This window comes from Camelina sativa, chromosome 8 (assembly GCF_000633955.1).
Source record: "Camelina sativa cultivar DH55 chromosome 8, Cs, whole genome shotgun sequence".
NCBI lineage: Eukaryota > Viridiplantae > Streptophyta > Magnoliopsida > Brassicales > Brassicaceae > Camelina > Camelina sativa.
The window spans coordinates 1735457-1760270 of NC_025692.1; the positions used below are offsets into that span (position 1 = coordinate 1735457).

At 38.5% G+C, this 24814-nt stretch overlaps 8 protein-coding genes across 8 annotated transcripts in view; 1 reads left to right on the forward strand and 7 right to left on the reverse strand.

The window, feature by feature from the left end:
- Nucleotides 90-4886, forward strand: LOC104705589. The gene is made up of 4 exons (XM_010421613.2): nucleotides 90-1449; nucleotides 2100-2671; nucleotides 2762-2981; nucleotides 3398-4886. Exons 1-4 carry the CDS (start codon nucleotides 226-228, stop codon nucleotides 4754-4756), a joined length of 3375 nt encoding a protein of 1124 aa, XP_010419915.1. The 5' UTR covers nucleotides 90-225; the 3' UTR covers nucleotides 4757-4886.
- On the reverse strand, nucleotides 4851-7444 carry LOC104705588 (protein NRT1/ PTR FAMILY 6.1-like). The gene is made up of 4 exons (XM_010421612.2): nucleotides 7028-7444; nucleotides 6709-6926; nucleotides 5967-6547; nucleotides 4851-5875 (listed from the first exon to the last, which is right to left on the reverse strand). The coding sequence occupies exons 1-4, from the start codon at nucleotides 7263-7265 to the stop codon at nucleotides 5026-5028; spliced, it is 1887 nt and encodes a 628-aa protein (XP_010419914.1). The 5' UTR covers nucleotides 7266-7444; the 3' UTR covers nucleotides 4851-5025.
- Nucleotides 8190-11802, reverse strand: LOC104705590 (peptidyl-prolyl cis-trans isomerase FKBP19, chloroplastic). Its single transcript, XM_010421615.2, has 11 exons — nucleotides 11728-11802; nucleotides 10180-10258; nucleotides 10036-10105; nucleotides 9792-9932; nucleotides 9438-9523; nucleotides 9299-9349; nucleotides 9090-9170; nucleotides 8959-9003; nucleotides 8782-8837; nucleotides 8528-8603; nucleotides 8190-8441 (listed from the first exon to the last, which is right to left on the reverse strand). Exons 2-11 carry the CDS (start codon nucleotides 10246-10248, stop codon nucleotides 8346-8348), a joined length of 771 nt encoding a protein of 256 aa, XP_010419917.1. The 5' UTR covers nucleotides 10249-10258; nucleotides 11728-11802; the 3' UTR covers nucleotides 8190-8345.
- On the reverse strand, nucleotides 11961-12895 carry LOC104705591. Its single transcript, XM_010421616.2, has 2 exons — nucleotides 12487-12895; nucleotides 11961-12385 (listed from the first exon to the last, which is right to left on the reverse strand). Exons 1-2 carry the CDS (start codon nucleotides 12716-12718, stop codon nucleotides 12099-12101), a joined length of 519 nt encoding a protein of 172 aa, XP_010419918.1. The 5' UTR covers nucleotides 12719-12895; the 3' UTR covers nucleotides 11961-12098.
- On the reverse strand, nucleotides 13602-16379 carry LOC104705593 (transaldolase). Its single transcript, XM_010421617.2, has 7 exons — nucleotides 16060-16379; nucleotides 15723-15894; nucleotides 15575-15624; nucleotides 15185-15485; nucleotides 14823-15011; nucleotides 14279-14461; nucleotides 13602-14121 (listed from the first exon to the last, which is right to left on the reverse strand). The coding sequence occupies exons 1-7, from the start codon at nucleotides 16233-16235 to the stop codon at nucleotides 13876-13878; spliced, it is 1317 nt and encodes a 438-aa protein (XP_010419919.1). The 5' UTR covers nucleotides 16236-16379; the 3' UTR covers nucleotides 13602-13875.
- LOC104705594 (cytochrome b-c1 complex subunit Rieske-4, mitochondrial-like) lies at nucleotides 17267-20317 on the reverse strand. The gene is made up of 2 exons (XM_010421618.2): nucleotides 20009-20317; nucleotides 17267-18119 (listed from the first exon to the last, which is right to left on the reverse strand). The coding sequence occupies exons 1-2, from the start codon at nucleotides 20190-20192 to the stop codon at nucleotides 17476-17478; spliced, it is 828 nt and encodes a 275-aa protein (XP_010419920.1). The 5' UTR covers nucleotides 20193-20317; the 3' UTR covers nucleotides 17267-17475.
- LOC104705595 (cytochrome b-c1 complex subunit Rieske-4, mitochondrial-like) lies at nucleotides 21154-23162 on the reverse strand. Its single transcript, XM_010421619.2, has 2 exons — nucleotides 22784-23162; nucleotides 21154-22034 (listed from the first exon to the last, which is right to left on the reverse strand). The coding sequence occupies exons 1-2, from the start codon at nucleotides 22962-22964 to the stop codon at nucleotides 21391-21393; spliced, it is 825 nt and encodes a 274-aa protein (XP_010419921.1). The 5' UTR covers nucleotides 22965-23162; the 3' UTR covers nucleotides 21154-21390.
- LOC104705596 (ATP synthase subunit O, mitochondrial-like) overlaps nucleotides 23314-24814 on the reverse strand; it is a 2161-nt gene continuing 660 nt past the window's right edge. The window contains exons 2-6 of the mRNA XM_010421621.1: nucleotides 24610-24657; nucleotides 24154-24397; nucleotides 23943-24055; nucleotides 23772-23858; nucleotides 23314-23668 (exon numbers count right to left, since the gene is read on the reverse strand). Of these exons, the coding sequence (XP_010419923.1) occupies nucleotides 23540-23668; nucleotides 23772-23858; nucleotides 23943-24055; nucleotides 24154-24397; nucleotides 24610-24657 (621 nt within the window). The 3' untranslated portion in view covers nucleotides 23314-23539. The remainder of the gene's footprint in view (nucleotides 23669-23771; nucleotides 23859-23942; nucleotides 24056-24153; nucleotides 24398-24609; nucleotides 24658-24814) is intronic.

Here is a 24814-nt window from a genome sequence, read left to right on the forward strand (position 1 = left end):
GTCACTCCTAGAAACGACAGCGTTTTTTTGTCTACACTATTCAGTGGATGCGGACCTACGAAAGCTTAAAGGAGAGAGCCTCACTGGTAAGATCCAATGGCTACGATTCCTCCGGACACGTCACAGTTTCCGCGAAATCAACACACAGATCCTTTCTTCTTCCATCAGTAAACGGCGAGACTCGCCATCGATCTGTAATCCCAAATAAAAAAAATCCCGGCGACGATGATGCCACCGGAGCTACAGCCGCGGCTGTTCCGGCCGCATATAACCACTTCATCCGGTGAACCTACTGTATCCTCCTCCTCCTCTTACTCCCCTCATATGAGCCCTGGCTCCACCAGAAACTTCATCGATCGAGCTACTCCTACTTCGAGATCCAACAACTCTCGATTCTCTCCGTCTTCCTTCGCTTACAATGGACGGATCGCAATTGCTCTCGTCCCATGCGCCGCCTTCCTCCTCGACCTCGGCGGCGCTCCGGTTGTCGCTACCCTCACAATTGGCCTCCTTATCTCCTACATCGTCGATTCTCTCAATGTCAAATTCGGAGGCTTCCTCGGTATATGGATGTCGCTGATCGCTGCTCAGATCTCCTTCTTCTTCTCTTCTTCTCTCTTATCCTCGTTCAATTCAGTTCCTCTCGGCTTGCTCGCGGCTTTTCTCTGCGCGGAGACTACGTTCCTCATTGGTTGCTGGTCCTCGCTCCAATTCAAATGGCTTCAGCTGGAGAATCCTTCAATTGTTGTCGCTCTGGAGCGTCTCTTGTTCGCCTGCGTCCCATTCACCGCCTCTTCGTTTTTCGCATGGGCTACCATCTCTGCCGTTGGGATGAACAACTCTTCGTACTATTACCTCTTGTTCGCATGCGTCTTCTATTGGATTTTCGCTATTCCGAGGGTTTCTTCGTTCAAGACCAAGCAGGAAGTTAAGTATCATGGAGGAGAGATCCCTGATGATAGCTTTATCCTTGGACAGCTCGAGAGCTGTTTCCTTTCGCTGAATTTGATGTTTATGCCGCTTCTGTTTCACGTGGCGTCACATTACTCTGTGGTTTTCTCATCAGCTGCTTCACTTTGTGATTTGCTGCTTTTGTTCTTTATCCCTTTCTTGTTCCAGCTCTATGCTTCGACAAGAGGTGGTCTATGGTGGGTTACCAAGGATTCCCATCAGCTGCAGAGCATTCGGATTGTGAATGGGGCCATTGCCATGGTCATTATTGTGATCTGTTTGGAGATTAGAGTTGTTTTCCGCTCTTTTGGGAAGTATATTCAAGTGCCCCCTCCATTGAACTACCTTTTGGTGACCATAACACTGCTTGGAGGTGCTGCTGGCGCTGGTGCTTCTGTTCTTGGAATGATCTCGGGTGCTCTTAGCTCAGCCTTTTTCACAGCTTTGTCTGTGATCGTGAGTTCTGCTGGAGCTATTGTTGTAGGATTTCCAGTTCTGGTAAGTATTTCACTTCAGTTCTCATTGCACAGCATTTAATTACTATGTCCTTGAGCTTTCAATTAGTCAACTAGGTATCCCATGAAATTCGTCTCTTTAGTCTAGCATATTGCAAGCTACCAGAATCGTATGTTATCTAATAGTTGGTCGTAGGAATGAAAAAGTACTCGTATTTTCTTTTATATATGACTGGATCACCTGTATAAGCTTTTGAAGGCCGTAGTTCCAACATTGAATATCAAAAAAGTTTACAAAACTATAACTTTAGCATACATACAAGTTGTACTTATAAAGAAATATACGACATATAGACTAAGGCATATGTTGACAATTTAATGTTGTGCCTTCTCTGCGGGTGCTTCCTATCAGTCCACACACTATTTCTTAGTTAAAGAAAGTTGACTTGTATGTGGCAGCTGACGCATGTCATAGTAGTCTTGTAGAATTTGCTGCAGCAAGTTGATATAGTTGTTTTACTCTTTTACCGCTTTCAAGTAATGCATGTGTCCATCTATGAAGGTTTCCTTTCTGAAAGTTATCAGTTGACACATTGAATTTCATAAATTGCCCCATTTGTTATGTCCTGTCATTGATTTATGATCCCACCTTTTTAGTAACAATGGAATTTCTATTCTCTGTTTATCTTGCAGTTTACTCCGCTTCCTGCAGTCGCTGGGCTTTATTTTGCTCGGTTTTTTACAAAGAAAAGTGTGCCCTCTTACTTTGCATTTGTTGCCCTTGGAAGCTTAATGGTTATATGGTTCGTCATGCATAATTATTGGGATTTAAACATATGGTTAGCCGGCATGTTCCTCAAATCATTCTGTAAGCTAATAGTGGCTAACATTATCATAGCCATGGTGATTCCTGGTCTTGTTCTTCTTCCATCAAAATTTCACTTCTTGACTGAAGCTGGTATGGTGGCCCATGCATTATTGCTATGTTACATCGAAGACCGCTTTTTCAATTACTCAAGCATATACTATTATGGAATGGAAGATGATGTGATGTACCCCAGCTACATGGTTATCTTGACGTCGCTAATAGGATTGACTGTGGTGAGAAGACTATTTGCTGACCACCGAATTGGACAAAAGGCAGTCTGGATCTTGACCTGTCTTTATTCAGCAAAGTTGGCTATGCTCTTCCTATCATCGAAATCAATTGTATGGGTGTCTGCAGCTCTATTGCTGGCTGTTTCCCCTCCCCTCCTGCTATACAAGTATGCACTGGGCATTTTAACTTCTACAAGCAATTTCTCATTTTGAATTTTAAATTTGATTTTTGGTTATTCAATTGGTGGAATGTGCAGGGAGAAGTCGAAATCTGCCTCTAAAATGAAACCATGGCAAGGTTATGCTCATGCCGTAGTGGTTGCTGTCTCTGTTTGGTTTTGCCGGGAAACAATATTTGATGCTCTGCAGTGGTGGAATGGAAGACCTCCTACTGATGGTTTGCTTCTTGGTTTCTGCATCGTTTCAATTGGTCTGGCCTGTATACCAATTGTTGCCCTCCACTTTTCGCATGTCTTGGTATGTCTGTTATACTATTTGCATATGCTTTGTTTGATGAATCTCTGTCTGATTATCTAGAAAAGGAACCGATACCTAAGAAAAAGTTCTCCAACAAGATTCTTTGGACGTAAATCATAGTTTGTTGGTTACTATCAGAGGTTACATAATGGAGCGTAAAAAGAATACTAATTGATGTTTTTATAGGAGAATTGTTCTATTTAACTGTATTCTTGAAAGCATTCATTTCATGTTTTAAAACCTTTACTTTAACTCTATGAAGTAGTTAGACTGTATCTAGTTATAGTCGTGCTGTAGACTGTATCTAGTTGTAGTAAATGCTGGAACTAAGGTCTTGATGTAAAGAGTATAAACACTAAAAAGAGAGTTCAGTTGTCGCTTTTTACTGATCAGGACAATTTTACTATTTTTTGCAGTCAGCTAAAAGAAGCTTGGTATTAGTAGTGGCAACTGGATGCATGTTTATTCTGTTGCAGCCACCGATGCCTATGACGTGGAGTTACCATTCAGACATGATCAAGGCCGCTCGCCAGTCTGCTGATGACATCTCCATCTATGGATTCATGGCATCCAAACCGACTTGGCCGTCTTGGTTGCTTATTGTGTCACTCCTGTTGATGCTTGCTGCTGCCACATCTCTTATCCCAATCAAATATGTGGTAGAACTGAGAGCTTTTTATTCCATTGCCATGGGTTTAGCTCTGGGTGTTTACATATCTGCAGAGTTCTTTCTACAAGCTGCTGTTTTACACGCCCTGATCGTTGTAACAATGGTGTGTGCCTCAGTTTTTGTCATCTTCACCCATTTCCCATCTGCCTCAAGCACAAAGCTGCTTCCCTGGGTGTTTGCTCTTATCGTGGCTCTTTTTCCCGTGACATATTTGTTAGAAGGGCAAGTCAGAATTAAAAACGATCTCAACGATAATGTTGCCTGGGGTTGGGACACAAGGGAGGAGGATAAGAAAGTCACAACTATGTTGGCCATTGAAGGTGCAAGAACATCTCTTCTAGGTCTTTATGCAGCGATATTTATGCTTATAGCTCTCCTGATTAAGTTTGAGCTCACTTCACTTTTGCGTGATAAATTCTCTGAGAGGAGTGGTCAATCAAAAACCCAAGGCGGTGCCAGAGGAATATTCCCGACACGAATGAGGTTGATGCAGCAACGCCGAAACACCTCGATCCAAAGCTTTGCAGTAGAGAAAATGTCAGAAGAGGGAGCGGCATGGATGCCTGCGGTTGGTAACGTCGCCACAATCATGTGCTTTGCCATATGCGTAATCCTCAACCTCCACCTGTCAGGCGGCTCAAGCCAAGCGATATTCTTCCTGGCTCCAATCTTACTTCTCCTGAACCAAGACTCTGATCTCTTATCCGGGTTTGGTGATAAACAGAGATACTTCCCAGTTACAGTAGCCATATCAACATACTTGGCACTATCCTCTCTTTACACTGTTTGGGAAGAAGTTTGGTTCGGTGGAAACGCAGGTTGGGGAGTAGAAATTGGAGGCCGTGAATGGTTTTTTGCAGTGAAGAACCTGGCTCTCTTAATAGTCACAGCACCAGGTCACATTATATTCAACAGGTACGTGTGGAGTTACACCACTAAACACACAGACGCGTCACCGATGCTGACCGTGCCACTTAGCTTTGCAGCCGTGATAATAACAGACGTGTTTCAAGTTCGGATTCTGGGAGTTTTAGGAATTGTTTACTCTGCGGCTCAGTATGTGATATCTAGGCAGCAATATATGAAAGGACTGAGGTATATTTAGACAGTTGTAGGATTAGTATGTTTGGACCCGTTTTTTGTAACAGAATTTGTGAAACAGTGTTTTTATTTCCCTGTTTTGTATCTCAGTGAATGCATTGAAAATTGCCAAAATATACGTTTTCAGGACTTAATTTTATGGTCTTCTTACAAAAGAACAATCCCGTTAAGCGGACTGTCCTCTCTTAAACATTAACAAAATAGGACGATACAGGTACTACTGTCTTTCTTTTAAAAGAATGATATGCAGAACAGAACACAGAGATGGTGTATTTATAGAAGTGCTCTACTCTTGTCTTCCTCAGACTCAACAGCCCTGTACTTGTACCTATGAGCTGACCAAAGGAAAACACAGAAATTCAAAAAGCTGAGAAGCGTGAGCAGCCAGTACAAACAGTCAAATTTCCCCGTGTTTATGTTCTGCGACAACCACGATTTCCCATCTGAGTCCCGAGTCGCAGCCTTGACGATATTGTTCAAAATGGTGGCAGCAAAGCACCCTAACCCGCCTGCTAAAGCAGCGTAAGCCGAACCAATACTCTTCATAGCATCGGGAGCTTCTTCGTAAAGGAACTCCAATAGCCCTACGATGCAGAAGACCTCTGCGATTCCGATGAGACAGTACTGGATTAATAACCAGTACGCGGTTAGATCAGGCATTTGGGTCAAAAAGTTGAACTCGAAACCATGTTGTATCGCGTAGTGTCTCCTGTAGTTCTCAAACAGTCCAGCCCAAGCTACTGATATGATAGAAACTGCTAGCCCTATCCCCACTCTTTGAAGCTGGGAAGCACCATGGGGATTGCCAGTGATTCTTCTTGTGATAGGGACGAACACAGAGTAATATAGGGAGAGAATGAGGAAAATGCTAAGGCCTGGGAAGACAGGCATGCACGTCACTGGAAGCTTGAGGTGTTGAATGTGTGTGTTGAGTGTATAAGCTTGTTGCACTGAGAGTGTAAGATACTCTGTGAGGACCAGACTCAACATTATAGTGCATGCTGGGATTGGAATCAATCTGATCAGAATCTTGACTTCCTCCACTTGTGTTACTGTGCATAGCTTCCATGGAGATGGCTCTAATCCGTCTTCTTTCAACTGAAGCGCCGCCTTGTCTAGCCATCTGCATAATGAATCCATATCAATACTAGATTAAGTTTTATTTTGGTTACTAGTTACAAACTGAAAATCCTAAAAATCAAATAGAAACTTACATGAAATCATCGGAATGAGGGATTTTACGACTGCCATTAATAGCAGATTTCAAGCCAGGGACCTCGTACAAACCAATGTACTCACTGCTTGTAAAATCTGCATTTCGTTTGCGGAAAGCAGCAACTAAGACCTGAGCGACCCTTGTCAAGGGACTACCACCAGGCAACCTATGCCGATAAAGCGGTGTACCAGCAAAGAACAAAGCATTAGAAATCCCCATAGCCGTGGCCAATGTGCCAAAGGCCATACCCCAACCAAGTTCCATTTGAACATACACCACCAAAGTGAAGGCAATGATTGCGCCTAAAGTGACTGATAGATAGAAGAAGTTGAAGAAACGGTCTAAATGTGTCTTATAGTCTTTACTCTTCTCATCAAACTGGTCTGCACCAAATGAGGAAACACATGGCCTTATACCAGCAGCACCGAATCCTGTTATGTAGAGAACCGTGTAGAGATAAAGCATTTGCCAGGATTTGGCTGCTTCACAATTTCCTAAGAGTAATGCTAACTGGCCACAGTTGCTCTGGTTTGGTACGAACATCTTCAAACTTGCCCCCAATGTTATTCCTATCAACCCCTTTTCACAAGCAACAAAAGACCATTGATTTTTAAATAATTTCATATCAAAACATATGTTTCAATCTTGCACATGATTACCGTTAATTAACAATCAAAGATATGAAAAATAAAAACCAAAACTGAACCAAAAATTAGAAGTGAATAGTTTCTAGTACTTACGACAAGATACATGGTAGTGAAGATGGCGATAGTCCAGTATCTCCCCAAGTAAGCATCAGCTAAGAAGCCACCGAGAACAGAGGAGGCTTGAGAGATGCCGAGGAAGTTGTTGACTGCGTTTGAAGAACTCTCAAAAGGCCTATGCATTACGTAGAACATGAACGCTACCATGTTCACTGATAGTCCGAAATAAGCCATTCTCTCTGCCATTTCATTTCCTAAACATCCCAACCATACAAAAAAACAAAACTAACTTAAGCTGCAAGCACAACTATGAACTATCTATATCATCAAATGTAAGACAAAAGATGAAAGTTACCGAAAATGAAAAAAGCTGCAACCCAACCACCGGTTTTGGAGAGATTAGTGATGGGTTTGCCATGAATATTAACCGGAGTGGTTCCTCCGGTATAGCCACGACCAAGAGCAAGACGTCTGTTGTCTGATTCTATGAAGAACACACTCAACTGCTTCCTATGATGCACAGACGAGCTAGAACATCCTCCCGGCGTACCTTGCTCGAAACTCAGAGGGGATTTGATCTCCGAAGCAACCATAATCGATATTTGGCTCACAAAACCATAGAACTTGGGAATCTTTACAGTGACCAAAAACAGCAAGAGAGGTTAAGAACAATAAAGGGAACTTAATGATATAGTTGAATCAATAAAACAAAATCCGAAAGCAGAAAATGATGTTTGAGGATTAGTTAGAGAAGTGTATAAATGCAGTAGCTTAAAATGGGAAGTTGGATATTAAATAGACGGGGGCTAGCTGGTAAGTGGTAGATATAGGACCTGCATTAATTGCACGTGGACTCCCATTATGCCCACAGTTTAAAACGTTCGATTCAAGAGAGGAAGGACTCATGTTCAGGTCTTGATTTCATACATAAAAATGCATATATGTTGATTCATCGCTCGGTTTTGTACTTGGAAAGACACAACTCTCACCTAAGGGGTTTCTACAATGCGTCACTCCAACTTGGTTCTTTTTCTTTTCTTTTGCAGTCTCCATTAATGCTGACTCTGACATTGAACCCATTAACCATATTTGCTTAACTCAACAAAAGTCAAAACAACAGAAGCAAACACTGTTTGTGTTCATATTTTTACATATCGAGAAAAATTTATGAAGTGTAATAATAACTAATCTATGTTAGGGATAATCATTATCCAAAGTCTAAACGACTAAACCCTATGAGGTTATACGAATAGGGAAAAGCTATGTTTGCGAAGTAAACCCCTATACAATTTCTTCAATCAAAAGGAAGATTTAATAACAGCTAGAAGAATTATAAAGTCACCTCAAAACTTATTTGTAAGTGAAGTACAATCCAATACACAACTACTTCTCTATTGGAATCAAAATCAAAACTGATTTTATTTTAGATTTATATACACTGAACTGAAGTAAAGATGAATCAAATTTTAGTCCATGCTTTAAAAATTTTAACGCATTTTTCTGACTATTTAATTGAATATATCATAAGGACACTTCAGTACAGATCCTTAAAGCTGGCATCCAACATTATATGATATAAACAGAGCTCAATTTACACAACTGTGCCGATAAAAGTATACACATCATAAATATATATATGTACGTTGAGTGTAGTAGACTGTTGATGTCTAATATCAGTTGGGTACAATTTTGAGGAGTTCAACATCAAAGAGAAGTGTCTTGTCTATGAGCCCTTGGTTCCTCAGCACAAAATCTAGTGCACGTTGTCCCTGCGCAACATAAAAGAGAACATTTAAATTTTTTGTCTTTCTTATATTGTTATACATATAGACATGAAACAAACAAAATGGCTCACAGAGAAAGTCATCGGCCTCGGCCCACTCTTGTTGTAGTCATTATCCGGGTATCCTAGTTCTGGTGGTACAATTATCCTGCAATACCAATCTAAAATTATTACACTTTTCATTCCAACATCAGTCACTTGCGTGAGACTTGACATCTCTTCTACACTGATCCATGGAGGTAAGTTTCTGTTTACTATATGAACTTTCCAATGAAAATCATATGGAGAATATATAGAGTGTGAGAAATATTAGAAATATGTTGAACCTTCTGACACCACCGAGAGCCATCCCAGAGACAGCCTCCTCAAAAGCAGGTATCACCTGGAACACCAAAATCATGCAGCATCCCAAAAACAAACAATTCATACCTTCAACAATAGAGTCCATGCTTTAAACTGGTACAACCAGCATAGTAACTAGATGAACTTAGAATTGCACACACCTCATTCGATCCCAAGGTAAATTTGAAGAATTCCTTATCGTCCCCCTACGGATATAAAAATAGAACAAACAGGTTAAGAACTGAATCATGTGTTGCTAATGAAACATACAAGAGCCAAAACGAGTTCATACCTCAAAAGAACCCCCTTTTGTTTTATTACGAGCTTCAAATATGCGGCCATAGTAACCTATTGTGTAACCATCCCAGTCAACCTGACATGCCCAGCTCAATTTTTTAAATAACTAGTAGCAAATTCTGGACTTTGAAACATTAAGCAAACTCCAAATTCTCTAACTATATCAAACTTGTAGATAAACTTGAGACCATAGATATGCCTTACCACAACTTTGTCACCCTTCTTTGCTGTAGGCCCAGTTCCTAGTCGCAAATCCTGCACTCATTTCAAATCTCCAAGTTAAAAAAGGTTCACTACAAAGACTCTAAACTATAAAAGGATTTGACACTAAATGAGGGGTGACCTTATACTGAAGACCAGACTGTGTTTCTGTATAATCGGGATACTTCATTTTTGTTTTGCCATAATCTTTTCCTTTAAGCGCTGGCACTGTGAGTGCAGACATATATATACCCAAAAGAATGTAGAATCATAAAAAGGAGACATGGATGAATTCAACAATCATTATGAAAATATTCGAAAAGCTTGTCAAGCAACCAAAAGAGAATAGTTTCAGGGATAAATTCATCTAAACATCTTTTCTTCCACAGCCAAAACTCCTAACAGAGCAACCAAACAGTTCAAAATTCCACAAAGAAACTACTCAACTCAGACTCTGCCCTCAAGAAAAAAAAAAAAAGAGAATTGGAGTTCTTACTGTCAGCGAATTGGGAAGCTGCTGAAAAGTCTCCATCTTTAGCATCGTATGCAAAGGCTCCAATCAACAAACCAACAGAAGAAACCAACAATTTTCTGCGATCAAACTCTCCAGTGATATGAACACACCCACAATTCCCACCTGTTTTTTGTTTTAATTAAACACAATCAATTCACTACTACTTAGGAGGAGGAGGAGGAGGCAATTCAATATCGACAGAAAACTAAAGATTGCAGAAGCGAACTGGTTGAGCGAATAGGAGAGAATTCATCTGATTGGTCGCCTAATCGTGCAGCCACACTCGTCCGGCATCTCTGAGAAAATCAAAACGAGAGATTTCAGTGACTAAAGGAAGAAGAAGAAACAATGAGCTGGTACGGCGTCATACAGTGGTGGAGGAAGCTCCGGTGAGCGCTGTGGATTGAGGGAGGTAGCCAAATGATGAAATTGACGCCATTTCACTGAAACTGAAAAACTAAAACTTTGGTTGGTACGTCTCCCGAGAGATAAAAAACCAATAATTGGATTACACGTCGAAACTCTTCTACAAAAACAAGGAAATAAAATCTATAAACATTATTATAAAATAGAAAATTTAAACTGCTATTAAATAAACCCAAACCAACATATAATTTCGTTGTAATTGTAAAATCTAAACCCTAACATTTCATTTGTGATCCAAACCGACATATAATTTCGTTCTACTTGTTAAATATAAATTCTAATCATCTCATTTGTAAACCCAAACCGACATATAATTTCGTTCTAATTGTAAAATCTAAACCCTAACATCTCATTTGTGAACCCAAACCGATATATAATTTCGTTCTACTTGTAAAATCTAAACCCTAACCATCTCATTTGTGAATCCAAACCGACATATAATTTTGTTCTAATTGTAAAATCTAAAACCTTAACCATCTCATTTGTAAACCCAAACGACATATAATTTTGTTTTAATTGTAAAATCTAAACTCTAACCACTTAATTTGTAAACCCAAACCGACATATAATTTTGTTCTAATTTTAAAAATCTAAACCAAGCCAATATTTAACTTTCCTTAATTAAAAGTATATAGAATTTGTTTTGCTTTTTTATTTTATTTTGATTTATTTTTTAAATGAAATATTAGATGGAAGATTATGATTGGTTGAAAGAAGAGGGAGTGAACAAGGGCTGAACCTAAGTATTTTTCGAGATAAAATGTCTCCATTTTTTTTTTTTTGTAGCGACTTCTAGTGGTGCTTCCCTATATAATCCCAAATTAAGTTCATAATTTGTAATATTATTATTTGGATCTTAAGGTTCCCTAAGAAATAACAAGTTTTGTCAATTAGATTATCCAAATCCCATTAAAAAAAAAGGAACAATAAATAAATAAATAGAGAAGGTATAGCAACCACACATACTTTATGAGAAACTTGTTACAAAAACTTTGAATACTGAGAATTATTAAACTCAGATACATTATCCATAATACTTCTAAAACTTTCAGGTAAAATGTAGGATTCGATAATAACAACTAAACTTGTCAACTTACCTTACAAAAATGAGAATATTTGTCAATATCTCAAGCTGCAAAATCTAAATATCCCATAAAGCAGCTTTTGTTCTAAGACTTGGAAGTAACTAATGCTAAATGCAATATAAACAACGAGATAGTCCAAAGTGTGACTCTCTGTGATTTCTTCATTTAATTGGGAACCCAGAACTTGATGACTTACTCTGGCTCTGACGAGCACTAGATAATGCACAGATACAATGAATACCACTTGATGATTACTTATCCTGACATCCCCCTACTCCTACATATCCCTTACTCTGGCTCTGAAGACTTACTCTGACCTCCCTACAGATGAACGAACAGAACAGTTGTTCTACTTATTCTATTCTGGCTACTCCAAGATGCAACACTAAAAGACCACGTCCTCTTACCAACGAATAAAGCTTTGGGTCAATAATAGACTGGCTAATGGCGTCCTTAACGGAGTCTGGTCCGTATGACCAGTGTACCTGATAGCCCAAACGTGTCTTACTTAAGGTATTGAAGAAGAAGCGAGAGAGAGAGAGAGAGAGAGAGAGAGAGATAGAAAGAAATAATGTTGTAAATTGGTTTGCCTTGATGATGCGACCCCTACACATTTGGGGCTCATTTTAATACATTTTACATTTGGGGATTTTTTTAAAATACATTTGCTTTATTTAAGCCACACAGTTTTGCAATATAAAAAAATAGAGATCCTAAAACTTCTTCTTGTGACCATATCTCATGAATGACACTGGAATCCTTAGCTTATTTAGGATTATCAAGATGATGCAACACTACTCAAAGAAAGAACCAGATCCCAAAAACCAAGTCCTCTTACCAAAGAATACCAAGACAGCTTTGGGTCGATTGAGTGGCTAATCGCGTCGTTAACCGAGTCTGGTCGATAAGACCAGTGTACCTGATAGCCCAAATGTTTTAAGGTATTGACCTCTTCCAGAAACCCACCATCCCCTGAAATCATGAATACATTTGCTGGAATCCTATTTTGCTTTGTCCATTTATACAAAGCCAGTTTCAGAACCATGTTCGCCGCATCTTTATCCACTGTTTCAATTCAAACCACACACGAGACTCTCAAGTCAGATTGAGAGAAAGAGAGCTAATTAAAGAGAGAGAGAGAGAGAGAGAGATTCAGAGGTGCTTACCAAATTTGCTTTCTTCGTATGTAATTCCACTCTTCTCGATGGCTTTGAGGGTGTCTGCAGATGACTTTGATCGGTGGAAGCTCGTGATAATCTCTATTTTACCATGAAATCCCGAATTCCTCAGAACCTTTTGAATCGCCATTGATACAGATGAAGCTTCAACACCACTGGGTATCTGACAGGTGTCCTGGTCCCATATCACCACGTTGCTAGCCATATTATTCGACGCCATTAACACAGCCTCTCAATAATCTCTCACTATTGTGTTCTTTTAGGGTTTAAGGTTTATACAAGGAGAGAGAGGGGCAGCCAAATAAATAAATAAATAACTATAATTAGGAGTTACTATTTAGTGTTTAGGATTTTATAACTTACGATTTAAGTTTTAGGAGTTATGTGATTCAATATCAATATTTTGGGTTTTTGGTTTAGGAGTTAGGGTTTAAGACTTAAATTTAAGGTTTAGGATAAATCGACAACATCACATCAATATATCCATGATTATCTGGATACCAATATAATTTGTGGGTTCTAGAGATTTAGGGTTTATGATACAACAACAACATCAATCCATATATTTATAGTCATGTGGATACCAATAAAATTTGTGGGTAATAGTAAGTAGTAACACATGACCATAAATGTGGATATTATTAACACATCAAAGTTCGTTATCAAATCCATAACACATGACCATAAATGTGGGTAATAGTAACATCAAATCCATATACTCGTAGTTATGTGAATACCAATCGAATTTGCAGGTTCTAGAAATTTAGGGTTTAAAATACAACGACAACATCAAATCCATCTACTCATGGTCATGTGGATACCTATAGAATTTGTGAGTACTAGTAGCAGACCAAAGTTTCTTAAAACTTATCCAAATTGAGTTGGAGTTGTTAATTGCAGGGGCTAAAGTTCATGTATAAAAAAGCATTTAGCGAATTGTTAGGATGGATTTTAGCCGTTTTCCCAGTAAGTTAAGAGAGCAAAATGTCATTTCATAGGGAGAAAATAGTAGTAGCAAAATCTGGGTGTATTTGTTATCAAATGTTGGAAAAGCGGGGGTGGATGCTATTTTATGAAAAAAATAACAGAATTTAAAACCAAAATGCAAATTCTTGGTACATATGATAGAATAAAGAAGACAAGGACAGTCGCCGGTTGTGTTTTCAGTGAAAATTGGAACTTACAGATACGGTAAAAACTAAATAACCTCCTTTGAAGCATCGTGCAAAGAACAAAGAAGAAAGAAGAGTTCACAATGTGAAACATCAAGCAAAAGCCTTTTTATAATAACAACATTAGAATGCAAAAGGGTTGAAGAACCAAAGCCAAAGGTTCTTCTTTTATTTTATTTTACCCACCAAAACCAAAATGATGACTTCAATGGCTGGCTAGTTTGAGGGTGTTGGCCTTCTCTTGCAGAGTACCGAGCAGACTCTCGAAACTCTTCTTGAACGAATCTACTCCTTCATCTTCCAACTGTTCTCCTACCTTGTTCCAGTCTATTCCCAGCTTCTCTAGTGCACTGTATACCCCTTCTGCTTCTGATACATTCGCATCTATTGTCCTCTTCACGATTCCATGATCTGCGAATGCTTCCAGTGCTTGATCCGGCATGGTTGACACCTAAAACCACAACCAAAATAATGGAAACGCTTGTTTACATACATAATCCAGAGCCTATGAATATACTTCCACTACAGCCTTTTGATCTTCAACATAGACTTAAATATTGGGCAGTGAAACATGAGAGACTCAACAAACAAACAAACAAATGACTTACAGTGTCAGGTCCGATGAGAGGAGCCACATATAAGGTGTCGGAGTAAGCTGGGTTCTTAACACTTGTTGATGCCCAGAGAAGCCTCTGCTTCTTGGCACCTTTCTTAACCAAAGCTTCCCATCTTGGGCCAGAGAATTTCTTCTGGTACAGCTTGTATGCTAACGCAGCTTGAGCCACAGCAGCCTGCAACAGTAAACATATCTGATAAAAGCAGTGAAAATGCATAATAATATTTACTTAAGTTTAACTTAACCAGGGTTTGTTGTGAGAGTTAACCATGGTTGGTTTAGGTTATTTTCTTAAGTCTATGGCTATAATAAGGTCTGAGAGAGTTACAGAGGATTAGGGAGTATTTTGGTGAGGTCTATTAGGGGGAGTGGGAGGAGCTCCATTATCAAAATCCTTAGTTCCTTTTGTAATTCCAGTTCTATAATCTATCAAATCCTTTTCTATAAGCAAATCGTATCAATATCCTGTGTCATAAGCTCATACTCGATATTCACATTGACTGGTGTATTATTCTCAGCCATGAATAGAGCTTTACCTTCCCACGGAGATCTAGAGCTTCTGGGGTTCCAATTTGCTCAAGCATCTTGTCCATGAGAGTATCCACCCGACTAACAAAGAAGGAAGCAACACTGGTAACTCTTGAAAGGTCATCAAGTCCAGAAGCCTCGAGGCCATCCAAATATGCATCAATCACTGCTTCATATCTGGCGATTGAGAATATAAGCTGAAACATAACAGAACAAAATGAGAAAAGATTTGGAAAAAAAGTTAACATCAGTGCATCCAGATAATCAAATTCATTCAACACCCTTGGACTAATCCAGTGATCTAGTACATCATCACACTCTACACTTGCAATACAAACATGAATTAATGATTCACTCTAGGATAACATACCGTGACATTGACACTTATCCCAGCTGCAATGACATCCCTGATGGAAGGAATACATGGAGCAGTAGCAGGAATCTTAATGTAGACATTACGACGGTCCACAACCTTTTGAAGATATTTAGCAGCTTCAACAGTGCCTTGGGTATCATCAGCAAGCCTAGGTGAAACTTCAACAGAGACATAGCCATCCGCACCATCTGTCTCATCATAGATTGACTCAAAAAGCTTGCACGCATCCTGAATATCCTTCACCACAAGTTCCCAATACGCGCTTTCAATGTCCTTCCCGGATTCAACAAGTGTCCTAATCCAAAAATCATCCAACTTTATTAGAATGAACTACAAGTCAAGACAAATCACAAGAATATGCAAACACTATACTAATAGGAGTACCTGAATTGATCATTATAAGCATTTGAAGTGGAAATAGCTTTCTGGAAGATCTGCACAGGTTTAAACAGTAAAAGAGTAAAGACAAATGAACAAACCACAGAGAGTCAGTAAAAGCAAAACCAAACACAAGAGAGGTGATGGAAATTACAGCAGGGTTGCTAGTAACGCCTCTAACACCACGAGCAATCAAGGGTAGAAGATCTGTGACTGGACGGCATAGATTATCATACCAAGGACTCTGACCTTCCTTCTCGTATAGATCGTGAAGAGGTGTTCTTTTTCCAGCTGTTCCGTTTCCACCAGAGACTGAACACCTCACACTGCAAATTAACACCAAAATAAAACATAACAAAATCAGATTTTTATTACCAACCAAAAAAAAAAAGAGGAACCTTGATTATATTATATAGCCTACACCATGAGATTCGAGTTACGTTTCCAGGTAAGAAAGATCATATTTTTTTGGTGTACATAGACAGACTTACAAGAGGGAAGGTCTTGATTGTTGATTATAACGAAGGGAAAGGTGAGAAGATGAAAGCTTTGCGTTCAAAGTGCGGAAACTGATGGAGGATCTGGGCAAGACAGAACCTGAAGAGGAAGATTTGGAGTCGAGACAAGGTGCGCGGGTAAGATTAGCGAGATTCGAAATGGTTGCCATTTTTTTTTGGGTCGGGGGTAAGTATGAAAGAGTTTTTTCTTGGTTTGATCGATCAAGAAGAATATAAAAAAAAAACAAGAAGGGGAAACAAATGGGGTTGGTGGTGAGTTTTTGAGTTAGGTCGGGAACGCTAAAGACGAACTTATAAATCATACGACTTCTATATATCATGATGGCGATATTTGCTATTTTAGTTGACTATTTTTTTTTGTCATTTTTTCACATTTTTATTTCTTACAATTTAATCCAGATATATCTTAGCTTATGTCGGAAAAAAACACTATAATGTAGTAATAGTGATTAAATATAGAATTTTTAATATTAGATAAATGTGATTTTAATTTTAACGCCAGATTAATCAGTCTGAATTTAGAAGACAGCTGATCTGATGTATATGAATAAAATAATAAGAGATATAGCGGTCGCCTTATGATAAACACGAGAGGTTGCTTAGTTTTGGGTGTTTGGCTTGTGATTAGCTAGTATGTAACGGCCGTTGTTAGGTCGCAAGGGTCGGAAAAAGTCACTTCCGTATCCCTAAAGGAAAACAATAATTCATCGTCCCATATCAAGAGGTTTGGCTTTTGTATGTGCAACCAGTGTAGCTGACTACTAGGGTAGGGCTGGGGTTACTACGACCGGGATCCAATTATTAAAAAGGTCAAACCATTTTTCTTAGCTAAAGTTTAGAAAGAATGAACATAAATAAGATTAATATGATTCAAATGATTTCTTTTGTCCCTGTATGCTTTTCAGTACATAACCAAATCCAGAAAGAAAGAAAAATCTAGCTATATGCCCCTTTTGCATGACTGACAAGTGACAAGTATTACTTACTTTAGATAATCAAAGCCAATATTTACTTTTAGATACAAGAGCTCATACATGTAAAATCAAGATCCAACATCAGTTTTAACATCAAGATCTAAAATTGGAACTCAAACGTAATTACAAATCCAAATTGTTGATGACGCCAAGAATCTTGAGAAACGTTATAGGAATCTCTCTCATACAATATCCATACGATAAACTAATGAATAGAGAGTCTTTCACGAGCAATAGATTAATCGAAGCTTGGGTATACGTTCAACAAATATCACAAGTTTGTATTATTCAGCAAAAAAACAAGACAAATCTTGCTTTCAAAATGCCGGATTCCGGAATATAATAAAAACAAAACAAAAAACAGATGAAGTTCATTTGAGCCCCAGACACTGACTGACTGACGTGATTTATTTAATCAACCAATGAGTAACTTATTCTCTTCCAGGAAGCTGTAGGTTGGTACTTCCAGGTTGTATGGTGCAGGACCTTTCCTAATTCTTCCAGAGATATCATAATGCGAACCGTGACACGGACAAAACCAACCTCCATAATCACCAGCATTAGGCAAAGGGATGCATCCCAAATGAGTGCAGACTCCAACCACGACTAACCATTCTGGGTTCTTGACCCTGACAGAGTCTTCTTGTGGGTCCCTCAGGGATCCAACATCCACGCTATTGGCCAGTTTGATGTCATCTTCTGTTCTTCGCCTGATGAAGACGGGCTTTCCACGCCACTTGACTGTAACAGTTGTTCCTGGTTCGATGCTCCCAAGGTCAACCTCGAGGGATGCAAGGGCAAGGACATCCTTACTTGCAGACATGCTCACAACCAGCTTCAGAACAAGAAGACGGATAACAGAGGCATAAACAAACCTCCCACCCGACAAGACAAAATAGGCGAATGCCCGCTTGCTGGGGTCACCAGGTGGGTAACGCTCATGGTTATGGTCGTCATAAACAATCTTTGAGTTAGGTGTTTTGACAGCTTCCACGGTGGCTGGGACTTCCGAACCAAAACCTATCTCATTTCCTTGAGCAAGAACTTGGGAAGAGAAACCTGAAAAAAGAAATGATACATTAATATATATATATATATATATATATATATTCACATCAATAAGTATTAGGCAGTAGAAGACTACCACTGAAAATTAATGTATACGCTTCTATAATAAAACACAAGTAAATAAACACAGAATCCATGAGGTATAAGATGCAGGAGTATGAGATATATCCAAAAAATTATACTCTAATCAATGCAGAAATCAAGAAACCAAATTCAATGATCAATATGAATACGCAAGATTAAAACTTAGATATCAGGAAGCTAGCGTTTATCACACTAAGGATTACACGACACAAGGATTTACAAACAGGAAACTATACATATCAAACAAAGGATTATCTAAGAACTTGTCAATTCATATTCGATCAATAAACTCAAAGGTCTATTTCCTTCTGGATGAAAGAAGTGATCATAGAAATAGCTGCAAACAATAGAAGAATAAAGGAGCATAACAGATTCATCGAAACAATTCTACCAAAATATCAAATTCAGTTGAAACTACACTACTCTTATCAACAAAAGAAAAACAAGCAAACAACTCCAATGCTCAGATGGTGGTGTATTACAAACATGCTTAAAACAAAACAAAACTCCCAAGCAAAGATCTCAAATAGCTTTTCTCATCAAAGAAAAGATAATCTCTGAATTGGTCAATTCATATCCGATCAATCTAAATTGAAATGTGCACTTCCATTTGGACAAAACAAGTAATCATTAGAGGCATAACTACTAATCCAGTAAGGAGAAATGGTAAACCAAGCTATAATACAACACCTTCTAGTTCATGAAATTCAAAACAGATGTCACGTCAATTTGCGCAGATCATCGCCCAGATACCATACTAACAATCTCAATCATTCCCAGGACTCATACAATAAAAAAATCATTTTTTTTTTATAGAATCATTCNTATATATATATATATATATATATATTCACATCAATAAGTATTAGGCAGTAGAAGACTACCACTGAAAATTAATGTATACGCTTCTATAATAAAACACAAGTAAATAAACACAGAATCCATGAGGTATAAGATGCAGGAGTATGAGATATATCCAAAAAATTATACTCTAATCAATGCAGAAATCAAGAAACCAAATTCAATGATCAATATGAATACGCAAGATTAAAACTTAGATATCAGGAAGCTAGCGTTTATCACACTAAGGATTACACGACACAAGGATTTACAAACAGGAAACTATACATATCAAACAAAGGATTATCTAAGAACTTGTCAATTCATATTCGATCAATAAACTCAAAGGTCTATTTCCTTCTGGATGAAAGAAGTGATCATAGAAATAGCTGCAAACAATAGAAGAATAAAGGAGCATAACAGATTCATCGAAACAATTCTACCAAAATATCAAATTCAGTTGAAACTACACTACTCTTATCAACAAAAGAAAAACAAGCAAACAACTCCAATGCTCAGATGGTGGTGTATTACAAACATGCTTAAAACAAAACAAAACTCCCAAGCAAAGATCTCAAATAGCTTTTCTCATCAAAGAAAAGATAATCTCTGAATTGGTCAATTCATATCCGATCAATCTAAATTGAAATGTGCACTTCCATTTGGACAAAACAAGTAATCATTAGAGGCATAACTACTAATCCAGTAAGGAGAAATGGTAAACCAAGCTATAATACAACACCTTCTAGTTCATGAAATTCAAAACAGATGTCACGTCAATTTGCGCAGATCATCGCCCAGATACCATACTAACAATCTCAATCATTCCCAGGACTCATACAATAAAAAAATCATTTTTTTTTTATAGAATCATTCAATCAAAGAATCTGTAAACAACATCAGAAATGAAAAAAAATCAATCAATCAAGAGAGAAAGTGTTTGTAGATCAGCAGACCTCTGATAAGGCTCCGTTGGTAAGAATTGAAAGATGAGAGATCTGCAGATGGGACGGATCTGGGAGCTGAAGCGGAGTCGGCTCCTCCATCGGAAAGGGTAAGGTCTCGGGAGACGACGAAGGAGGTCGCAGTCGAAGATCTCTGAGAAACAGAGAAAAGTCTCCTCCCTGCAACTCTCAACATCTCTGCTCAAATGGGTTATGGCCGAATCTAGGGTTTCGCTCTCAGAGCAAAGAAGAAGAAGACAATCCTCAGGTTAGGAACGGCCGATGCTTACAGAAAGAATAGTCCCCTTTTAAAAATTTTGTCTTCGAGAAAAGGTCAATTTGTTTTTTGTTTTTCCTTTTTCTTTCTCTTAACCTTATTAATTAATATTAAAATTATACTACTACATGACATTTTTGTTGGTTTTACGATATACTTTTATTTTTTTGAGTATAGTTAACATGTGACATAAATATTTTTATTTCAGTATGATTCTCTTAAATAAAAAGTAGATAAAAGGGAACACATGTTTTGAGAAAATAGGAATTTTTTTGTCACAAATTATTTATACTTAACTGGAGTATTATGCAAATCTGTTGTATGTTGCGACGATGAGAGCCGTCTATAGTGACTAGCTAGGGTCACCACGTTCTTAGGATTCACAGCGGTCAAGGTAAGTAAGCAGGAAGAGAATCATCAAGGACACTCTCTAACGTGAAGTCTTTCTTAGGCCACCGCCACCACGATATAAGCAGCAATTTATAGTGTTTCACCAATGAGATTTAGAAGCCTTTGAACAAAGGAGGACATCATCAAAGAAGTAGAATCATGGATAACCAACTAAATGAGTAAATGAGGCTAAGATACAATCAGATAAATGACAGCATTCATCAAAGAAGTAGTCTCAGATTTCTCACTATGGAAGAGAAAGTTTGTGGCTTAGTTGGAAGTTGAACTTGGAACGTCTTCAAAATATTTTCTCCAGAGAGAACATGTATAAAGGTTGACAAACATTCTCAAACACCTCCAACCATAATCCATAAGAAAAAAAATACATAAGAAAAACATTCTGTGGCTCGATGTGTGACCGACGTCTACGAACTTCTAAGATACGAATGGAAACTCTTTTACAAACGGTATATATACTGATAAATAGGTATGACACTATTCAAAATTCTTTTCAAATAATAAACAGAGACTATGAACATTGTCTTTCACCAGATGAGACAGATGCTAAGTCATACAATGACAAGTTTGTATTATTCAGCAAAACAAGACAATCTTGCTGAGGGAACAAAGTGTGAGGAAAGCGCTAGAATGCCGGAAAATATTAAAACAAAAACATATTAAAGATCATTCAGACCAAGACACTTGACTCTTGCTTGTGCTTTATTCATTAACCAATGAGTAACTTATTCTCTTCCAAGAAGCTGTACGTCGGTACTTCCAGGTTGTATGGTGCAGGACCTTTCCGAATTCTTCCAGAGATATCATAATGCGAACCATGACACGGACAAAACCAACCGCCGTAATCACCAGCATTAGGCAAGGGGATGCACCCCAAATGAGTGCAGACTCCAACCACGATTAACCATTCTGGGTTCTTGACCCTAATAGAGTCTTCTTGTGGGTCCCTCAGGGATCCAACATCCACGCTATTGGCCAGTTTGATGTCATCTTCTGTTCTTCGCCTGATGAAGACGGGCTTTCCACGCCACTTGACTGTAACAGTTGTTCCTGGTTCGATGCTCCCAAGGTCAACCTCGAGGGATGCAAGGGCAAGGACATCCTTACTTGCAGACATGCTCACAACCAGCTTCAGAACAAGAAGACGGATAACAGAGGCATAAACAAACCTCCCACCCGACAAGACAAAATAGGCGAATGCCCGCTTGCTGGGGTCACCAGGTGGGTAACGCTCATGGTTATGGTCGTCATACACAATCTTTGAGTTAGGTGCCTTGACAGCTTCCACGGTGGCTGGGACTTCCGAACCAAAACCTATCTCATTTCCTTGAGCAAGAACTTGGGAAGAGAAACCTGAAAACAGAAATGATACATTAATCTACCACAATAAGTATTAAGCAACAAAACGTTCAGTAAATGACTACCACAATCAAGACTTAGCGTTAATGTTATGGTTCTAAAATAAAACATAAGTGCAGAAATGTGGAATCCATGAGATAAAAGACTAATGCTAACAGACTTATCCAAACAATTTTAAAATCAAATTCAATGACAACTAAACTCTATTTAATGCAAAAACCAAGGTAACAAATTCAATGATCAGATTGCTCTTCATTATTATAGAGATGCTTACAAACAGCAAAACTCTTAAGCTAAGATGACAAACATAGCTCTCTCGGTTAACAATACTAAATTTCAGATTCTTCTACTGATGCAAGCTCCTGCCTTTTTAGCTGCTAATGAATCCGCCAAACAAAGTATAATTAGCTAAACATGATATCCCCACAGACGATAAAATATCAATCTCCCTAATAATAAGACAATTGATGGGATACAAATGATCAAAAAGGCTTTTTTTTTTTTTCTCATCAAACAAAGGATCATCTCGGAACTGGTCAATTCGAATTCGATTGAAATTTCAAGTAAGATGATACGTTTGGGATATGATTACGAATCTCAATCATTCTCTTGATTCATACAAGCAAAGAAAAAGAAAAAAGGTTTCTTTTTTGGAAATCATTCAATTGATAGAAACTACAAACAGCAGCAGAAATGAAAAAAAAATCAATCTAGAGAGAGAAAGGTTTTGTAGATCGGCAGACCTCTGACAAGGCTCCGGTGGTAAGAACTGAAAGACGAGAGATCCGCAGAGGGGACAGATCTAGGTGCGGAAGAGGAGTTACCGCCATCGGAAAGGGTATGGTCACGGGAGAGGACGAAGGAGGTCGCAGTCGAAGATCTCTGCGAAACAGACAAAAGCCTCCTTCCTGCTACTCGCAGCATCTCTGCTCAATGGGGAAAATGGCCGAATCTAGGGTTTCGCTCAGAGCAAGAACACGAAATCCTAAGGTTAGGGATGGCCGATGCAAACCAAAAAAGAACAATCCTTTACAACAACAAAAAAATTGTTGTTTTTTTATTTTTTTTTCGGATATTCCTTTAAAATTAGTCTCCGAGAACATGTCAATTTGGTTTTGCCTATAAATACTCCAAAGAAGTATGTTGTATACTTGTATATATCAAATAATAACAATGACGGTGTTGTCATTAGATAATGTGGCTTCGTGGCACCTTAATGTACACTCTTGTTTTTGTCTCGTAAGCAATTCTGTTAAAGTGACCAAACAAAAACTAGGACAATATAAAATCTCATTGAAATTTTGACGTCTCGAAAATGCTTATTTCGAAGGAAGAGCAAACAACAACAAATGGTAAATTGCAAATGACAAAATTCAAAACGAGATAAGTGGCCAAAGCTATATATTGTTTTCCCCAGAGGGTCCATATTTATTTGTCAATTGGGTGGCATCGTCACAAACTTGTTTTCTTGGGGGGATGTTTCTCTCAAGATAGATTTTTCAGAGGTTGGTGAAGTCCACAGGTTCACGGAGGAGCCTCTCCATCTGCTGTGCCCTTGTCCTGATTGACATGTCCAACACCTTTTGTTGGAACTCTACGATTAGCCCACCGTAGATGCTTGGATCAATCTGCAATACAACATCACCACCACCACAGACATAGTATGTTTATATTCCGAATTCCATTTCACGCGTTAATAATCACAAGCCAGTGATGTATCAGATTCCATACCTTTTGTTCCACAGTTACTTTTTTCCCTTCTCCAATGATCTCTTGGAGTGTCTCCCTCAGTTCCTTCTCCTCAGCAGGGGGAAGCGGCTGTTGATCAAAATCATTCGTTAAAATCCTTAAAGTTGAGGTTCTGTTAAGAGGGAATACAGTATCAAAATATCTATAGCTTACCATGACTGTGGTAACCAAAACTTTGATATCTCCCCTATGTGCGTTTGTCAGCTGCATAAACTTCTTCACGATGGCATCTAGGTTCTTCAGCTTTCCATTCTCAGCTAACAAAGCTGTTTCAGAAAGCAAACAACTTTATACAATCAAAACCAACATGGTCAATCAAAATCATAGAAACAAGGCACTTTCCAAATTAAGTTTTGTTACATACAGAGGAAGTTCTTGGTCGGTTCAGCAAACTTTGCCTGATCACAAGCATCCCTAATAGCAGCCAGTCTTGTCGCTCTAGGAACAGAGGGGTCCTTTGTAAACTGAGCAAAAGTAGGAGCTGTCTTCATTGCCTCAATCATCTCAGAAAGATCGGACTCAATCTTTTCCAAGGAATTCATTTTCACAGCTGCAATGTATAGCCATGAAGCAAAGTTGCCATTTTCACCAACTAAAGCTATAGGCACCTGAGAAACAACATACACAATCTATCATCAACTCAACAAGTATAAATCCAAATTCACTTCCAACGATTACAAAATCCAGCTATCCATCGGTTCATCATTTCATGCCTAGACGATTCTCGCATCAATGGAATAAACACATTATAGAGATTTACATATAAAAACTCGAGCTCCTACGAATAGTAAAAGTCGATAAGGGTGTGTAGTGTGAGTACCTTAACGTTAGCGGTTGATTGAGCCGAAGCAGTTGCATAGCTTCTCAACTGCGATAGAAAATACGAAATTTAAAACCTCAACAGATACAGACTTCAACAACATTGTAAAACTGAGCAATGAAAACACGATAATTCCATACTCTATTGTTATAAAGCCAATCAGGCGATTAGATCGAGTGATTTTGTTAATAAAAATCGATTCTTT